This window comes from Oncorhynchus gorbuscha, linkage group LG07, assembly GCF_021184085.1.
Source record: "Oncorhynchus gorbuscha isolate QuinsamMale2020 ecotype Even-year linkage group LG07, OgorEven_v1.0, whole genome shotgun sequence".
In the NCBI taxonomy this organism is placed as follows: Eukaryota; Metazoa; Chordata; class Actinopteri; order Salmoniformes; family Salmonidae; genus Oncorhynchus; species Oncorhynchus gorbuscha.
Window position 1 is genome coordinate 15,250,126 of NC_060179.1, and position 16,655 is coordinate 15,266,780.

At 43.3% G+C, this 16,655-nt stretch overlaps 3 protein-coding genes across 7 annotated transcripts in view; 1 reads left to right on the forward strand and 2 right to left on the reverse strand.

The window, feature by feature from the left end:
* Window positions 1–2,841, reverse strand: part of map7d2b (MAP7 domain containing 2b) — a 29,455-nt gene extending 26,614 nt beyond the window's left edge. The window contains exons 1-2 of one of the 3 annotated variants that reach the window (XM_046355580.1): window positions 2,606–2,841; window positions 223–288 (exon numbers count right to left, since the gene is read on the reverse strand). In XM_046355580.1, the coding sequence (XP_046211536.1) occupies window positions 223–288; window positions 2,606–2,645 (106 nt within the window). In that variant the 5' untranslated portion in view covers window positions 2,646–2,841. The remainder of the gene's footprint in view (window positions 1–222; window positions 289–2,605) is intronic. The other 2 variants (XM_046355579.1, XM_046355582.1) reach the window with 2 other exon arrangements.
* A 4,591-nt stretch (window positions 2,842–7,432) lies between these two features.
* LOC124039522 (eukaryotic translation initiation factor 1A, X-chromosomal) lies at window positions 7,433–12,636 on the reverse strand. The gene is made up of 7 exons (XM_046355587.1): window positions 12,466–12,636; window positions 11,551–11,634; window positions 11,003–11,106; window positions 10,740–10,790; window positions 8,177–8,258; window positions 7,886–7,977; window positions 7,433–7,722 (listed from the first exon to the last, which is right to left on the reverse strand). Exons 1-7 carry the CDS (start codon window positions 12,479–12,481, stop codon window positions 7,717–7,719), a joined length of 435 nt encoding a protein of 144 aa, XP_046211543.1. The 5' UTR covers window positions 12,482–12,636; the 3' UTR covers window positions 7,433–7,716.
* Window positions 12,434–16,634, forward strand: LOC124039521 (zinc finger protein 691-like). 3 transcript variants are annotated; one of them, XM_046355585.1, is made up of 2 exons: window positions 12,434–12,649; window positions 14,333–16,634. In XM_046355585.1, the coding sequence occupies exons 1-2, from the start codon at window positions 12,542–12,544 to the stop codon at window positions 15,767–15,769; spliced, it is 1,545 nt and encodes a 514-aa protein (XP_046211541.1). In that variant the 5' UTR covers window positions 12,434–12,541; the 3' UTR covers window positions 15,770–16,634. The 3 variants fall into 3 exon arrangements, with proteins under 3 accessions (XP_046211541.1, XP_046211542.1, XP_046211540.1); XM_046355586.1 differs by lacking the exon at window positions 12,434–12,649 and adding an exon at window positions 12,661–12,871; XM_046355584.1 differs by lacking the exon at window positions 12,434–12,649 and adding an exon at window positions 13,024–13,687.
* Window positions 16,635–16,655: the final 21 nt, after the last annotated feature.

Below are 16,655 nucleotides of genomic sequence, written 5' to 3' on the forward strand. Positions count from 1 at the left end.
TGGCTTCCCAGTGATTGTGATCTTATCCACGCACCACTGGTTTAGGGTTAGAATTAGGGTTAGGGTTAGGGTTAGGAGTTAGGGAAAATAGGATTTTGAATGGGAATCATTTGTTCGGTCCTAACAAGGATAGTAAAACAAACATGGTGTGTTTGCGTGTTTGTCACAACAACAGATGACAGAGCCATCCAGTCAGTTCAGTTTGGAAGCAGTGATTCATACCATGACTCTTCTCTCTCTCCTCTCTCCTCCCTCTCACGAGCTGCACTTTGTCCATCCGCGGTGACCCTTACACACACGAAGAAGAGAGAAGGGAGAAGAGAAACAGTCAGTGAGCATATAGAGGGGCAATTACGAACAGAAGGGAAACTCACAGAACATCACGTGTTTCATACTGCTAGAAAAACATTGGAGAGGTTGCAGTGTACCGCTGGTTGTACCAGTACTAAGATGCATTCAATTAACAACAAACTGGATCCACAGTAGATATTCAGCCCTTCTTGGAGAAAGCTACTCAAACCCGGATTAAGCACATACATGCTTTTTAGTCCAGGAGTAAACTTAATCTGGTTCATGAATCTAGCCCATACAGATACAATGGAAGGTCATTAAAATACGTAAAACCGCCGGGCTGTTGTGATTGGACGACAGATGAGAAGGGGACACATGCCCATTGGTGAGTGGTCTTGTCCCAGTGATGATGGGCGATGTCATGACTGCTGATTGGAGGGTAGAGTCAGTCACACACAGCTGCCAGAACTGAACATTAAACTTTAGCACAGTGGGCTCACACAGTCAATCTTGACACACGCAGGTTCGATTCCATAGAATTCTATTTCAATGTTTGATTTTCGGTCGGCCAGACACTATATCCCCGGCCTAGATGACACCTGACCCAGTCTGTACGTGAGGGGGAGAGATATACATCGTCCAGGTAACCTGGAGGTCATCCCTCCATTTAGCTAGAGGACAGTGGGTATTGTGTGGTTTATGGCTTTCTGTCTGGCAGACTGTCAATAGACAGAAACAGCACTACAATGAGGTGCAGCAGGATCATGTCTATGCTCAAACACACATGTTTGTTGTACTATCCTTGTGGGATAATTGATTCCCATTTAAAATCCTATTTTCCTTAACCCCTAACCCAAAACTCTAACCCCTAACCCAAAACTCTAACCCCTAGCCCTAACCCAAAGCTCTAACCCCTAACCATAACCCAAAACCCTAACCCAAAACTCTAACCCCTAGCCATAACCCAAACCTCTACCCCAAACCACAACCCAAACCCCTAACCCAAAACTCTAACCCCTAACCATAACCCAAAACCCATAACCCAAAACTCTAACCCCTAGCCATAACCCTAACCCAAAACTCTAACCCCTAACCCCTAACCCAAAACTCTAACCCCTAGCCCTAACCCAAAGCTCTAACCCCTAGCCATAACCCAAAACTCTAACCCCTAGCCCTAACCCATAACCCTAACCCAAAACTCTAACCCCTAACCCCTAACCCAAAACTCTAACCCCTAACCATAACCCAAAACCCTAACCCAAAACTCTAACCCCTAACCCAAAACTCTAACCCCTAATCATAACCCAAAACTCTAACCCCTAGCCATAACCCAAAACTCTACCCCTAGCCATAACCCAAAACTCTAACCCCTAGCCCTAACCCATAACCCTAACCCAAAACTCTAACCCCTAACCCCTAACCCAAAACTCTAACCCCTAACCATAACCCAAAACTCTACCCCTAACCATAACCCAAAACCCTAACCCAAAACTCTAACCCCTAGCCATAACCCAAAACTCTAACCCCTAACCCAAAACTCTAACCCCTAACCCTAACCCAAAAATCTAATCCCTATCCAAAACTATTAACCCTAATCCTAACCCCTAACCATAACCCAAAACCCTAACCCAAAACTCTAACCCCTAGCCATAACTCAAAAATCGAATCCCTATCCAAACTCTTAACCCTAATCCTAACCCCTAACCATAACCCAAAACCCTAACCCAAAACTCTAACCCCTAGCCATAACCCAAATATCGAATCCCTATCCAAAACTCTTAACCCTAATCCTAACCACAGCTTCTACCCCCAAGACATAAGACTGAACAACTAATCAAAAGACCACCAGACTATTTAAATGGGGGTTGCAACTCAATATTAGGAAGGTGTTCTTAATGTTTTGTATTCTCAGTGTATATACATGCTATATGCACAGAGCAAGAAGCAGGTGTTCTTTACTGTCATAAGATATGTACATGTATGTAAATATATGCAGTCAGATCTGCCCCATGGGTATAAACACATCTTATGTTAAATAAGATGGTTTCTTATTCTTGAGAGATAAGTCACATTTTAACATCAATAAATTAACAAATCTGCTAACACTCACTGATTCAGGTGAGTTAAAGTAACATTCCCTATAATACAAACATGCCCGTTCATGAATCAATACGGAAACATTTAATTTAATCGAAAGAACAATTGAATAGAGCAAAAAACACAATCCCCTAACAATATCCTTATCCCAAGCCTAGTACCATCATCTAATCAAAACAACCGCCAGTAAATCCTGAGCACATCATCATCATCTCACCTGTCACCTGGTGCCCAGCGCCTGGTTTGACTGTGGTCATCTCTGTTCCCACCACTACTGTACCTGTGTGTCTGACTCCTGATTCAACAGCAGCAACAAATCAAACCAGCCTGAACACGACTGCGGCAGAACTGAGAGAGAGAGAGAAACAGAGTGGAGTGATGCCAGGAAGAGAGAGAGAGAAACAGAGAGAGATAAACAGAGAGAGAGAAACAGAGTGGAGTGATGCCAGGAAGAGAGAGAGAGAAACAGAGAGAGATAAACAGAGAGCGAAACAGAGAGAGAGAGAGAGAAACAGAGAGAGAGAGAGATAAACAGAGAGAGAGAGAGAGAGAGAAACAGAGAGAGAGAGAAACAGAGAGAGAAACAGAGAGCGAGAGAGAGAGAGAAACAGAGAAAGAGAAACAGAGAGAAACAGAGAGAGAAACAGAGAGAGAGAGAAAGAGAGCGAGTGCGAGAGAGAGAAACAGAGAGAGAAACAGAGAGAAACAGAGAGAGAGAAACAGAGAGAGCGAGAGAAACAGAGAGAGAGAAAGAGAGCGAGTGCGAGAGAGAGAAACAGAGAGAGAGAGAGACAGAGAGAGAAACAGAGAGAAAGAGAGAGAGAGAGAAACAGAGAGAGAGAAACAGAGAGAGCGAGAGAGAAACAGAGAGAGAAAAAGAGAGAGAGAAAGAGAGCGAGAGAGAGAAACAGAGAGAGAAACAGAGAGAGAAACAGAGAGAAAGAGAGAGAGAAACAGAGAGAGAGAGAGAAACAGAGAGAGCGAGAGAGAGAAACCGACAGGGGAAATTAATGCGTTCGAGGGTCTTCGACGATAATCAAAGTCAATCCATCTGATACATTTGCCCATTTAAAAGAAAAAAGTATTATTTCTAATGAGACAGTTTAATCCATATCTGTATGGTTTAAGTCACATACCAACACATACGTGCCAGAGGGCTCTAAATTACGTCATTATTTACATCAAATAGAGTCCACACATGTCGGTTCAGTGGTCTGTCTCTCTCTCACGCCTCTCCCACACATGCGGAACCTGATTGGATAATTCATAGACTAAAAATAGAGCAGAGGGAACAGTGAATAACAGCAACCAATAGTCAGAGAATCAGCAGCGGGGTCTATGATAAAGATGTCAGGGGAAAGTACTCCCATAATGGACAGCATAAAAGGTTTGAAGCCCACTGAGAAGATAGAAGCTTGACGGCACACAAGCTTTCCCAGAGTAGGGCTAGAGGCACCTAGGGGCCACATGCATGGTTATACCTGGAACAGCTGTTGCTGCAGTTTGGCTCCATGAAAATATTTATGGAGCCGTTTGATGGTTGCCAAAACGTGCTCAAAATGAAACATGTTTTTATACTTGACCATTGATTTGTAATTCCATTACACAGGCTGGCTGGTACAGTCCCCCATGTAGTTGTTTAGTCATGATGCGGCCCATAGAATGGAATGACAAGAAATCAAAATCAAATCAAATCAAATGTGATTTGTCACATACACATGGTTAGCAGATGTTAATGCGAGTGTAGCGAAATGCTTGTGCTTCTAGTTCCAACAATGCAGTGATAACCAACAAGTAATCTAACTAACAATTCCAAAACTACTGTCTTATACACAGTGTAAGGGGATAAGGAACATGTACATAAGGATATATGAATGAGTGATGGTACAGAGCAGCATACAGTAGATGGTATCGAGTACAGTATATACATATGAGATGAGTGTGTAGACAAAGTAAACAAAGTGGCATAGTTAAAGTGGCTAGTGATACATGTGTTACATAAGGATGCAGTCGATGATGTAGAGTACAGTATATACATATGCATATGAGATGAATAATGTAGGGTAAGTAACATTATATAAGGTAACATTGTTTAAAGTGGCTAGTGATATATTTACATCATTTCCCATCAATTCCCATTATTAAAATGGCTGGAGTTGGGTCAGTGTCAATGACAGTGTGTTGGCAGCAGCCACTCAGTGTTAGTGGTGGCTGTTTAACAGTCTGATGGCCTTGAGATAGAAGCTGTTTTTCAGTCTCTCGGTCCCAGCTTTGATGCACCTGTACTGACCTCGCCTTCTGGATGATAGCGGGGTGAACAGGCAGTGGTTCGGGTGGTTGATGTCCTTGATGATCTTTATGGCCTTCCTGTAACAACGGGTGGTGTAGGTGTCCTGGAGGGCAGGTAGTTTGCCCCCGGTGATGCGTTGTGCAGTCCTCACTACCCTCTGGAGAGCCTTACGGTTGAGGGCGGAGCAGTTGCCGTACCAGGCGGTGATACAGCCCGCCAGGATGCTCTCGATTGTGCATCTGTAGAAGTTTGTGAGTGCTTTTGGTGACAAGCCGAATTTCTTCAGCCTCCTGAGGTTGAATAGGCGCTGCTGCGCCTTCTTCACGACGCTGTCAGTGTGAGTGGACCAATTCAGTTTGTCTGTGATGTGTATGCCGAGGAACTTAAAACTAGCTACCCTCTCCACTACTGTTCCATCGATGTGGATAGGGGGGTGTTCCCTCTGCTGTTTCCTGAAGTCCACAATCATCTCCTTAGTTTTGAATTCCTGAAGCCAATTTCTGGGGTGGGATTCATTCAAAAGAAATTTACAGCCTCTTTCAGATCTCTGTTCCATGCAGTTCCATGCATCTTTTATCCATTGGTTCTCTCTCCGAGCCATTGTAACTGTGTTGCTTCCGTCCCTCTCCTCACCCCTACCTCTGGGCTCCAACTAGGGACCCTTTGCACACATAAACAACTGCTTCCCTTGAAGCATCGTTACCCATCACTCCAAAAAGTCACGGCCCTTGCTGAGCAACGGAAACAACTACTTCAAGGTCTCAGAGCGAGTGACGTCACCAATTGAAACGCTATTAGCGCGCACCCCGCTAACTAGCCATTTCACACCGGTTACACTCACTCCCCTTTTGACCACCTTTTCTGCAGCAACCAGTGATCGGGGTCACGGCACCAATGTAACAGTGTTGCTTCCGTCCCTCTCCTCGCCCCTACCTGGGCTCAAACCAGGACTCCTCTGCACATTAACTGCCTCCCATGAAGCTTCGTTACCTGTCGCTCCACAAAAGCCGCAGCCCTTGCAGAGCAAGGGAAACAACTACTTCAAGGTCTCAGAGTAAGTGACATCACCGACTGAAATGCTGTTAGCGCACACCTCGCTGACGAGCTAACCATTTCACAGCAGTTACACCATGGCAGGACAGAGAACATCTCTCATCCCTCTCCACCCAGCTCCAAATATCTCCCTCGTGAGCGTTTATAGGCACATTATTTCGGCTAATGAAAACACACACATTTTAATAAGGTTGACTACTGTGAGCGCTTACAGAGAATGTGCTGCGCCAGAGCTTCATTGTACATGGCACGTGCAGTGATCTGATAACACTGGGCCTCGTGGGGGTGTATTATGCAGAACAGTGGTGCCAAATAACAGTTCACACATGCGCGTGTCAGATACTGTATGTTCTAAAGGAACTAACCTTTACGTTGCCCTGGACATAGAAACAAGACGTCTGCCCTGCTTATAAAGGGTCTGTCTTTTCGGGCTACATTTCAGAAGCAGTGATGATATGAGAAGGAGACAATAAAATAATATTACAGGTCAACAACCCAGTACAGCTCCACTCAGTTTTGGTCAGTAATGTGTAAAGGGTATGGTCCCTCTCCTGTTCTTCCCTGCTGTGTCATCCTCACGCCGACATTCATTTACACACAAACAAAGACCAATAACATTTGATGCAGAAAAAAATATTAGTATTACAACAGCTTTGTATTACTGGAGTTACAAAAAAAGCTTTAACATAACGATATTAATGCTCACCACCAACAACCCTGTGGATGAGGTTGAGCTGTAGGTCAGTGGCACCACCTAGTGGTTGATACATACAAGCACAGGCTAGTCTTTCTCAGAGAAGAAAGGAGCTGTTTAACATGTAACGTCAAAAAGTCCATGGAATTAAGTTCTTTATTGGAAATCACTATAAATAAGCCTTATTACATCATAGTAGTTCAGGCGCTGTCTATGGTGTTAAAGACACAGTTCAGTGATATTTAGCTAGCCTGGTCCCATTGTGTATGAGCTGCAGCCAACTCCTCTGTAGATGCCAAGCAGCACATGACATCTTTGGCATGACAGTGAAGAAACAGAAGAATTGACTCCAGCAGCAGCAGACTGGACCACCAGGGTAGTTAGGAGGTAGCCATTACAGCAGCAGACTGGACCACCAGGGTAGTTAGGAGGTAGCCATTACAGCAGCAGACTGGACCACCAGGGTAGTTAGGAGGTAGCCATTACAGCAGCAGACTGGACCACCAGGGTAGTTAGGAGGTAGCCATTACAGCAGCAGACTGGACCACCAGGGTAGTTAGGAGGTAGCCATGACCTCTGACAGAACTCAGCGGTCTCTAAACCGCAGCTGGGGGGGGGGGGGTCACAAAGCAGAAAAAGCCAATTAAACATTCCTAAATATTCTGAAATAACATGAAATGGACATTGGTATAATTGACAAATATCCAATTTTCTAGATTATTTTAGGAAATAAATCAAAAGTAGTAGCTATATCTGAATGTTTTTCAAAGGTGGGCCTAACTTCCTTGAACGTGGTGATGCTGTGTGACACACCCCTCCGGGAGTTGATCAAAACATAAAACCAACAGACAAAATACACATGGAGAAACAAAAGAAAAACAGACTGTTGAAAACAGAGGCATCTTCAGGAGGAATCAGTTTTACATAATCAATAAACATATTTAATCCTAACTAATATAAAGAGCGTTGCTAACTACCAACGATGATACAGAACGCAGGACAAAACATAAAATGGTTTATATTTTTATTGCAAATCTAGAGATTTTATACTTGTAAGTAAATTCCACTCCACATGAAATCGATATAAATACATTAAAAAAGACACCGCAAGAAATTGCAAGCAGCTGCAGTCATGTTATCAATGAGTTAGTGGGAGGGCTGAACGTGTGGGCGGGGTCGTCAATAGGTAACACAGCCACAAATGTGGGCAGAGGGTACAGTGATTCCAGTAGAAGTCCTGTGCTGATTTTCAGAGCAGATGATAAAAATTCCACCTTCCCCTAGAAGGTCCTTAGATCTGGAGAATAATGACAGAGGAAAGAAAGTGGGGGCGAGAGGAGGTGGGTAGGGGGGCAGGGAGGGGAAAGAGATACAGATGGAGGGTCACCAGATGGTTAATCCTGTCATTGCAGCAGTTCCAACCTACAGAAAGCAATACAAGATGCTGATTGAGCACTTACGTCATCAATGTCCTCATCATCATCTCCGATGTCATCAAACTGGATGTCTTCATCGTCCCCGGGACCGAAGGTATCCGTCTCATTGATCTTGGCTGAGAGGAGAGGAGACAGGAAGAGGAGGAGTCAGAGACAACAAGGATGTGCAAACAAAACAACCCATGAATTTAACACCTACAAAACAAATTGTAGTCATCATGGGCTGTCAATAATTTCTAGCTTTCTTTCCTCATCTCTTCTCCTACATGACCACTAATTCCAATCCCATTAGCTGTTACCGTAGCGACTACTCACCGTGCTCCGGCAGTTCTCCGTAGGCCTTCAGACTCCTGGCCTCGTCTGCATTGTACTTCAGGATAACATCAGCTTTGTTGTCCTATAGCAGGAGAAAAAAAACCTCAAATCAAAGACGCTTTTATGATACAGTGACAATAGGGCTGAGCGATATGGCCTAAAAATCATCGTTATTTTTTCCAAACTTAAGGGCGATTTCCGATTTATATATTGTTTTTTTAACATGTTCTCTGAATAAGCGTTGTTGTACAATTAACAGGTCAATAAACTGCATTCAAAACAGTCAGCAATAATCTAATGAATTCAGGGAGTGTGTAAGTATACCTAGGCTAAATATAGGCCCTCCACAACCATAAGACCAACTAATAATATCATTATTTCATCCAAATAGTTTAACCAGCTCTTTTTTTGCAATAATCACTGATCTGGTCTTTCAACTCAGTCAATGAAAATACCCTTTCGTTACAAATTGAACCAGAACCATGCACATCCCCACTAATAAGAGGTCCAACCTCTTGTAGCAGACACAATAGAACATTGACACAGCACAGGGGGCTGCTGAGGGGAGGAAGGCTCACAATAATGGCTGGGATGGAATGCCATCAAACCCCTGGAAACCATGCGTTTGATGCCATTACACCATTTCTGCTCCAGCCATTACCACGAGCACCTTCTCTCCAGTGAAGATCCCACCAACCTCCTGTGTAACACAGGTCTAATAAACAATCTCTCAAGCACAAGCCCACATGCTACTGACTAGTCAGATAATCTTTATATTTCAAGTCTAGACAACTTGGATCTATTTGCGAGCTAACAAGGTAGAACAGTTGAACTCCTATGAACACACCCTCCTGTCTGCCTCCAACATCTTGCTAGCCTGTCCACTTTGTTCAGATGTTATATCAAGTAGCCTACTTTGATAAGATGCTTATTTCTCAGAATGAGTTGCCAATTACTGATATAAATGTGTATTTTTATTCTCATTGCACATTTATAAAACAACTAGCGTAATTTCCGGACTATAAGCCGCTACTTTATTCCCACGCTTTGAACCTCGCGGTTTATACAATGACGCGGCTAATTCATGGATTTTTCCCGCTTTCACAAGAGTCATGCCGCCAAAAAACTGAGCACCGTCACATAATGTGACGTAAATCGAGCGCGCTCAGACTTCCCATCATTCTGATTACGGTAGTCATTTTGTCACCCTCATCATGGCAAAGACACGGAGAAATGCATATGATGCAGCTTTCAAGTTGAAGGCGATCGATCTGGCTGCTGGAAAAGGAAATAGAGCTGCTGCACGGGAGCTTGACCTTAATGAGTCGATGATAAGACGTTGGAAACAGCAGCGTGAGGAACTGACTCAGTGCAGAAAGACAACAAAAGCTTTCAGAGGGAAGAAAAGCAGAAGGCCCAAAGTATTTGCAGCCACTCGACATCAGTGTAAATTGTGCATTTAAGGTGGCGCTCCTTGTTCAGTGGGAGGCTTGGATGACAAGTGGGGATAAATCCTTCACTAAAACGGGCCGCATGCGAAGAGCAACTTATGGTCAAGTCTGCCAGTGGGTCCTGACAGCGTGGAGCATTGTCAAAAAATCCACTATCATCAACGCGTTTCGAAAGGCTGGACTGCTGTGTGTTGAAGGGGCAGCATGAGCTCAGCAGGGGAATTTGCCTCCGGATGAAAGTGACGAGAGCGACAATGAAAACGATCCAACATCGGATGAAGCAATTCTGAGGCTATTCAACTCCGACACCGAAGGAGATGACTTCAGTGGTTTCAGTGCACAGGAGGAGGAAGATAGTGACCAATGACTTTACTGGTTGGCTACTGTTTAATTTTTGTTACAAGCCGTGTTTCGTTTAAAGGCTGTGTAAAGTTCATTTGTTTCAATGTACCACTAGGCACCTGCGGCTTATAGACATGTGCGGCTTATGTACAAAATACAGATTTTTAATAATTCAGTGGGTGCGGTTTATATTCAGGTACGCTTAATAGTCCAGCAATTACGGTAGATAGGCAGCACAGCCGGTGGCAAAAAAAATTCTGCTAGTGGCACGTTGCACAGAAAATGAACATTTATTTCCCAGAAACAATGCTCATTGATAGGCTACTTCTGTTTTAGTAGGGTCAACTCTCTGTACGTTTTACGAGTTGAGGGGTTTAGTTAGAAAGGTTTAGTTCTCATCGATGACACTCAAATAATATCTCAGTGTCCATAGGACCCATTCTGTTGGACCAAACCTCAAACGTAAACAGTGAGTTGAAACAGCGTTATGTCATAGAGGAAGAAGTGATTTTTCATCTGTTGTTGTTGTGAGTGGCAGGGACTTGGTGTATGAGTGGGAATGTACACACAGGCACAGCAGGAGCAAAAGACAACAAGTGGACATAAACGCTCAAAAACAAAACTTAATTATTGCGATACATTTTGTGCTAAAAAACACATTTGAATTAATCAAATGAATTCCATATAAAAATCGCCCAGCCCTAAGTGACAACCAAATGCACAGTCACCCACAACAACAGCAGCAGTCGTAAACCTGCCGGTCATCTCACCTGGTAATCTCTCAGTCCCACCAAGATGATATCTGACGTGTTAATCCACACCTGGAAGAAAAACAACAGAAGAACTCTTTTACAAGGACATAAATCAGATGAATGGATAACAATCTGAAGAATTCGTTAACACACAACTGCAGCCCATGATGCTGTGTCGCGGTTGACAGTCCATAGTGGGGAGAAAAGAAGAAAAAAACCATTGAGTCTGCATCATTCAGGGTTTTCCCTTGTGTGTCAATATGATGGGCGGGTGTTCCTACCTTTTTCCTGAGTTTTCCTCTGATGTGGCAGAGCCGCTTAACTCCGTCAAAACACATGGCTTCCAACCTCCCATTACCCAACATCTTAATCACCTGGGCATATTCTGCAGGAAAGAGAGAAGGACTTCACATACACAACATCACAGGAGTTGGGAACACCTGAGTGTAGTCTACAGCACAGGGGAGAGGGTTACATTGCTCCCACGGAGTAGGGCCATGTTGATCATTATGCTTGTATAACTTCACCCTCAATAGCACACGTCTGCTCTAAAAACAGGGCTGCATTTTTATCTGCATTCCAGAAACTTGGGAAAAGGGGAGCTGTACATTCTAGAACATTGTTAGGAGCAGTTGAGGTATTCCACACTGGGGAGAGACTGGCAGTTCTAATTCTAGAACTGGTGTGCGTGCAGGCTTTTGCTCCAGCCAAAGCACTAACACACCAACTAATCATAGTCTTCAACAAAGACTTGATTCAGCCATGTTGCTGTTTGGCTGGAACAAAAGCCTACACCCACACAAGGCCTGGCAGAGACCCCTCCACTCACCCTGCCCATCCTCTTTGAACACCAACTCTCTCTTCTCTGACTCGTTCTCATTCTTTCCACGTCGACGATTCTTTCCTCCCTTACCTGGAGAGGACAGAGATAAACAAATTAAGTCATACAGACCACTCACATTTTTGTCATTTAGCAAGACACTTTCGCTCAGACTGTATTTAACTACTATAGATATGTAAGGTAAAGGTTTTGAGTTTCCACTATGAAATCAGAGTACCACACCCAATAGATACCTAACCTATACTGTTTTATTATAGTGTTTCAATGTCAACCCCACATCACCAACTTTTATTCTATCTAACCTTTATTTAACTAGGCAAGTCATTTAAGAATAAATTCTTATTTACAATTACGGTCTACTCCGGCCAAAACCCCGACGATGCTGGTTCAATTGTGCCGCCTGGATTCGAACCAGGTACTATAGTGACGCCTCCTGCACTGAGATGCAGTGCCTCAAGAATGCTGCACCACTCGGGAGTCCAACTACAGGAGGTACATGATGTGTTACAGCAACATGTGAAAATGTTTTACAGGAATAGAGCGCAGATATGCCACATGGCCAACTACAGTCAGTACGTAAAACCTTCAGGAAAATGTAGCTAGCTGACTGTGGATTGAATGGGTTCTACTACAGTTGCTAGTTAGACGACAGGTCATGTGCGCCCTTAACAGTACAATGTAACGTCAGAACGACAGACAATACAGCGAGCTGGCTGCTCTTAATTTACATAGTCTGTACGTACCTAGATTTGTGAAAATATATGCTACGAAGCTGGTGGTTACCGTTAGTCATTGTGTTAGCTAGCTATTCAACTGTGTCACGTTTTCAATGCGTGTAGAGACTGAAGTAGTCAGAGACTGCAGGACAAGATCCGGGAAAAGACGGCGCTTCTAACACTTTACCTTTATTCTTGGGCATATTCTTTACAGCTCAGATCTTCTCTTCGTCCCGTGGTGATTGGGTGGCGCTTACTGCTATATGAACAATAATGAGAAAGAAAAACTGCCCAATTTCTCCCGGCAGAATTCACGGAAACCCAATTCACCTCTTGTGCATCGGTTTACGCATGACATGTCATACAAAATGGTAAAGCTTTATTTACACATGTTGAAACAGCAATACACCATGCTAGCTAGTTACTAGTTATTACACATTTAAATCAAACACACCAAACCATTACACAAATCATATATTAATTTTTTGAAAATATCTTTGTAAATGTACTTACTTGGGAAAGGACCACAGACACAGTGGAAACATATGGAACGTATTGACGAATATTTTAACATTTTCATATGCTGGAACTGGGTAAGTGTTTACAATAATAAAACATCGATTAAATATACATTTTATATGATCCATTCGAATAAAAATAATATAGCTTAGGTTAAATGCTCGTTCAGTAGAAACACTCCACTACAGTAGGTGGCGATAGAGCACATTTTCTGATAATAAAACAGAAGAAGAACAACTTGCTAGCTATTTTAGCAATCCATGATAAATTATAACATTTTGGTTGCTGGAAAATATGATTGTGGTTTAATTTACACATATCCATGGATATTTCTGAATTCGCCACTGTTCGAACTTCATAGCCAGATAGAGAGAAAGTGGAAAGTCAACGTGCGGATATAAATTAGTTACTCTACACTGTAGATAGCTTAGCCACAGTGCTAACTGATAGCAGACAGCAATAACAAAGATACTGGTAGTCCGGGTCAGTGTGTGCAAACGCAGCTGTCACACCTCCGCGACGACACAACATTTGTAGCTAAAACTTACATCAAGTTGTGACTCAGTTTCATTAGAAAATAACTGGCTAAAGAGAAGAGCGCAATGGGAATCCATAAATGCATTGTTAGAGGATGCGCCAATCAATCGGACGCAATTATTCATTACAGTTTACCAGAGGAACCCCGGAGACGCCAACAGTGGCTACAGTTTATCAATGGAAGCAACCCGGGAGAGCAAATTCCAGATGTTTCCCGTTTATGTGGCGACCACTTTGCAGAAGAGTGCTTCACAAAACTTGATCTCGGTTTCACCACGAGGTTAATATTACATCTTGACGCAATCCCATCGATTTATTCCTCTGATAAAACATCGGTTTATCGGAAACACACCGTGAGTATGATATTCGCGCTATGAGGCTAGCCTACAATTATTATTATTATTTGTACATGTTTTATTAAACTTAATTTAACATTGTGCCAAACTGTTTAGGCTATAGCATCAAAAACAGTAGCCTGGGCTATAGGATCATTAATCAAAGACAATCGACTGAAAAGGTTTTAGTAGAGAAGATGGCGGCGCAATTGCTTCAAACATTTGCCGTCAATTAACTAGTTAATTTCTTTAACTTTTCACTCCATCAACAAAAACATATTTTTAGTTCTTATTGGCGGATCTTGAAAGACTTTTTTATAGCTATCTAAAATTGCTTTCCAGGCCTAGCCTACAGTTTTTTAAACCACGTGTAGCCCTGAACTAGTAGTATCTATCTGTGCACACAGGAAGCTCTGATTCAAACTCCGATTTAGCAGATATGCAAAGTTTATATTGTCAAAATCCATCCTTTGATCACCAAATAGGCTTTTACGCTGACCAACTAACGAAGCAAAGAACATATTTTGACATAGCTTGCAGAGCTGGTGAATCTTAGCTTTCTGTACAGGTACATGAAGGTACATGAAGCACAACCTTCAACACTACAACTTTAATAGAATAATGTTGCTTCTAAATGAAACACTTCATGTTCATCTCTAACAGGTGTACACTGAGCGGGCGAAGGGGACTGGGATGGTGGAAGGCAAAATGGCTGGCATCAAGGAGGAGCCAGTGGACAGGGAGTTGGATTCGCAGGTGAATCGCTGGAACAATTTATTGGGTTCACTCAGCAAGTCGTTTAGTTCAATCAAAGAGGAAGATGTTGGGGAGGATGAGAGCATTGCAGAGAGCTATGACCAGATTAGAGTGGTGAAAATAGGAGACTCGCACACAGGAGAGAGGAAGGATGATGGAGGAGAGTATGGGATGGAATACTCACACACTCACCCATATGAAGGAGAGGATGGAGGCTATGATGCCATGGTAACAGAGCTTCACAGGAAAGAGAAAATGAATGTGACGGTTCGTGGGGGGGAGGTGGAGGGAGTGTTTGTGATAGAAAACTCAAACCCAGAGGAGGAATGTAGAGAATATGTGGTAGGGGAGGAGGTATGGCAGATGGAGGAAGGGGGAGAGAGCAGGGCGGTAGAGATGTGGGGGGAAAAGGGGAAACAGAGAAAGCTTCCGGGGCCGCAATGGTGGAGATATGAGCAAGAGAGGAGGAAAACCCAGGAAGACGAATGGAAGATGATTGCAGAGAAGGCGAGGAAGGAAGAGAGTGAGAGACAGAAAGGTCAGACTGTGGAGGGGAAAAAGAGGGTGGCAGGGTTCCGCTGCCCACAGTGCAGCAACACCTTCCAGTCCCGAAGCGAGTTACTGGAGCATAAAACCGTCTGCTGCACTAATGCGAAATACGCCTGCCCAGTGCCACTCTGCCCTCAAATCTACCGATGCAAGGCTTCCCTGAGGACTCACATTTGCTTGCACCATGTGAAGGGGGACAACAAGGAGGGAAAGGACTTGGATGCTACCCGGAAAGCCAGAGGAGTCGGGGAGCATCAGAATAAATACCAACCCAGTCATAAGAAATTCTTCTGCCCACTCTGCAATACATACTACAGAAACCAGATAGTCCTCGACAAGCACTCTCGTAGTCACACCAGTCTCCACAAAGTGATGTTGTGCTGCTCCTTCTGCTCTGTGGAGATGAATAAATGCACAATGAAAAAGCACTACAACACGGAACACCCAGGCAGGGTCCCGCGCTGTGAGATGTGTGAAAGAAACTTCTCCTCGATCGACATCTTTCTAACACATCAGTTTAGACACGTGGCCGTGACTCCTTACTACTGCTGTGAGTGTCACGTCTACCAGCTCACCCAGAGGGGCCTCATTCTCCACCTGAAAAACCACATTCTCAGATGCAACCAGAAGCAGCTTGACCAGCAGTCTGGGAAAATCAACAAACCTGACAATACAGGGAATCATAGTACAGCCCCTCTGAAGAAAAGTCCCTCCCCTCTACCAAACAACCATGCACATCTACAAGATAACCACGCCCATCTACAAGAGATCAAAGAAGAATTTATTACCAAATAAATAGAATCTCAATCTAGTTGTTTTTAACCCCTCCCCTTTGTCCCATAACCACCCCCCTCCTCTGACATGAAAAACTGACTTGGGAACTTTATTAGTGAATATTTCTGTACAGGAGAAACCTGAGACTGGGATCAAATGAACTAACTAAAGAACAGCTACTACTTGGTTGTTACAGTAAATGAATTCTGAAGCTGTTTGATTTATCGATACAGATGGAATGGGAGAAATTACTTTCAAGCTAACTGTCATTTAGAGAGTTTAGGTTTGTAAAGATGGGATTCTTATTGGTTTTCAGATTGTAGCCCACTTGTACAGTATTTGTCACATTCACCGTGAAGGCCATGCGTCTCCAACGCGTTGTAAGCCCTTTATAAGCCCCATAATATCCTACATGGTTTGTATTTACCCGTCATTCATTATAGAGAGAATTCAGTTCAATCTTTTGTATTGTCCTTTTATCAATTTAGATTTAGAGAATTGTCTTACACAACATTAGATGTAAGTAGCTTAATGTAAAATGTGATAGTCGCAAATGTAATGAAGTGTTTCTGAGTTAGCATTTGGGTTTGTAGAGTATATTATTAGCCCGTACATGATCCTAGTGCCAACTCTAGTACATTTCTATTTATGCCAGATGTATACATTAGGAACTCTCTGGGCCAATGGAAAGAAGAGAACTCTCTCTGGGCCAAACGGAAGCCAAGTGAATGTTCTCTGCCCAATAGAGATTAGACCGGAACGCCACTGTAGCCCTGTCATCCTGGAGCCTTTTGGTGTCGACTGGTTCCATTACAGAACATCTTTGATGCATTGTTCTCTATGCTGTTGACTGTATGTTGTCTGAATAAAAAGCCTTTCTGTAGTAGTTACTGGTCAGTGAAAAACA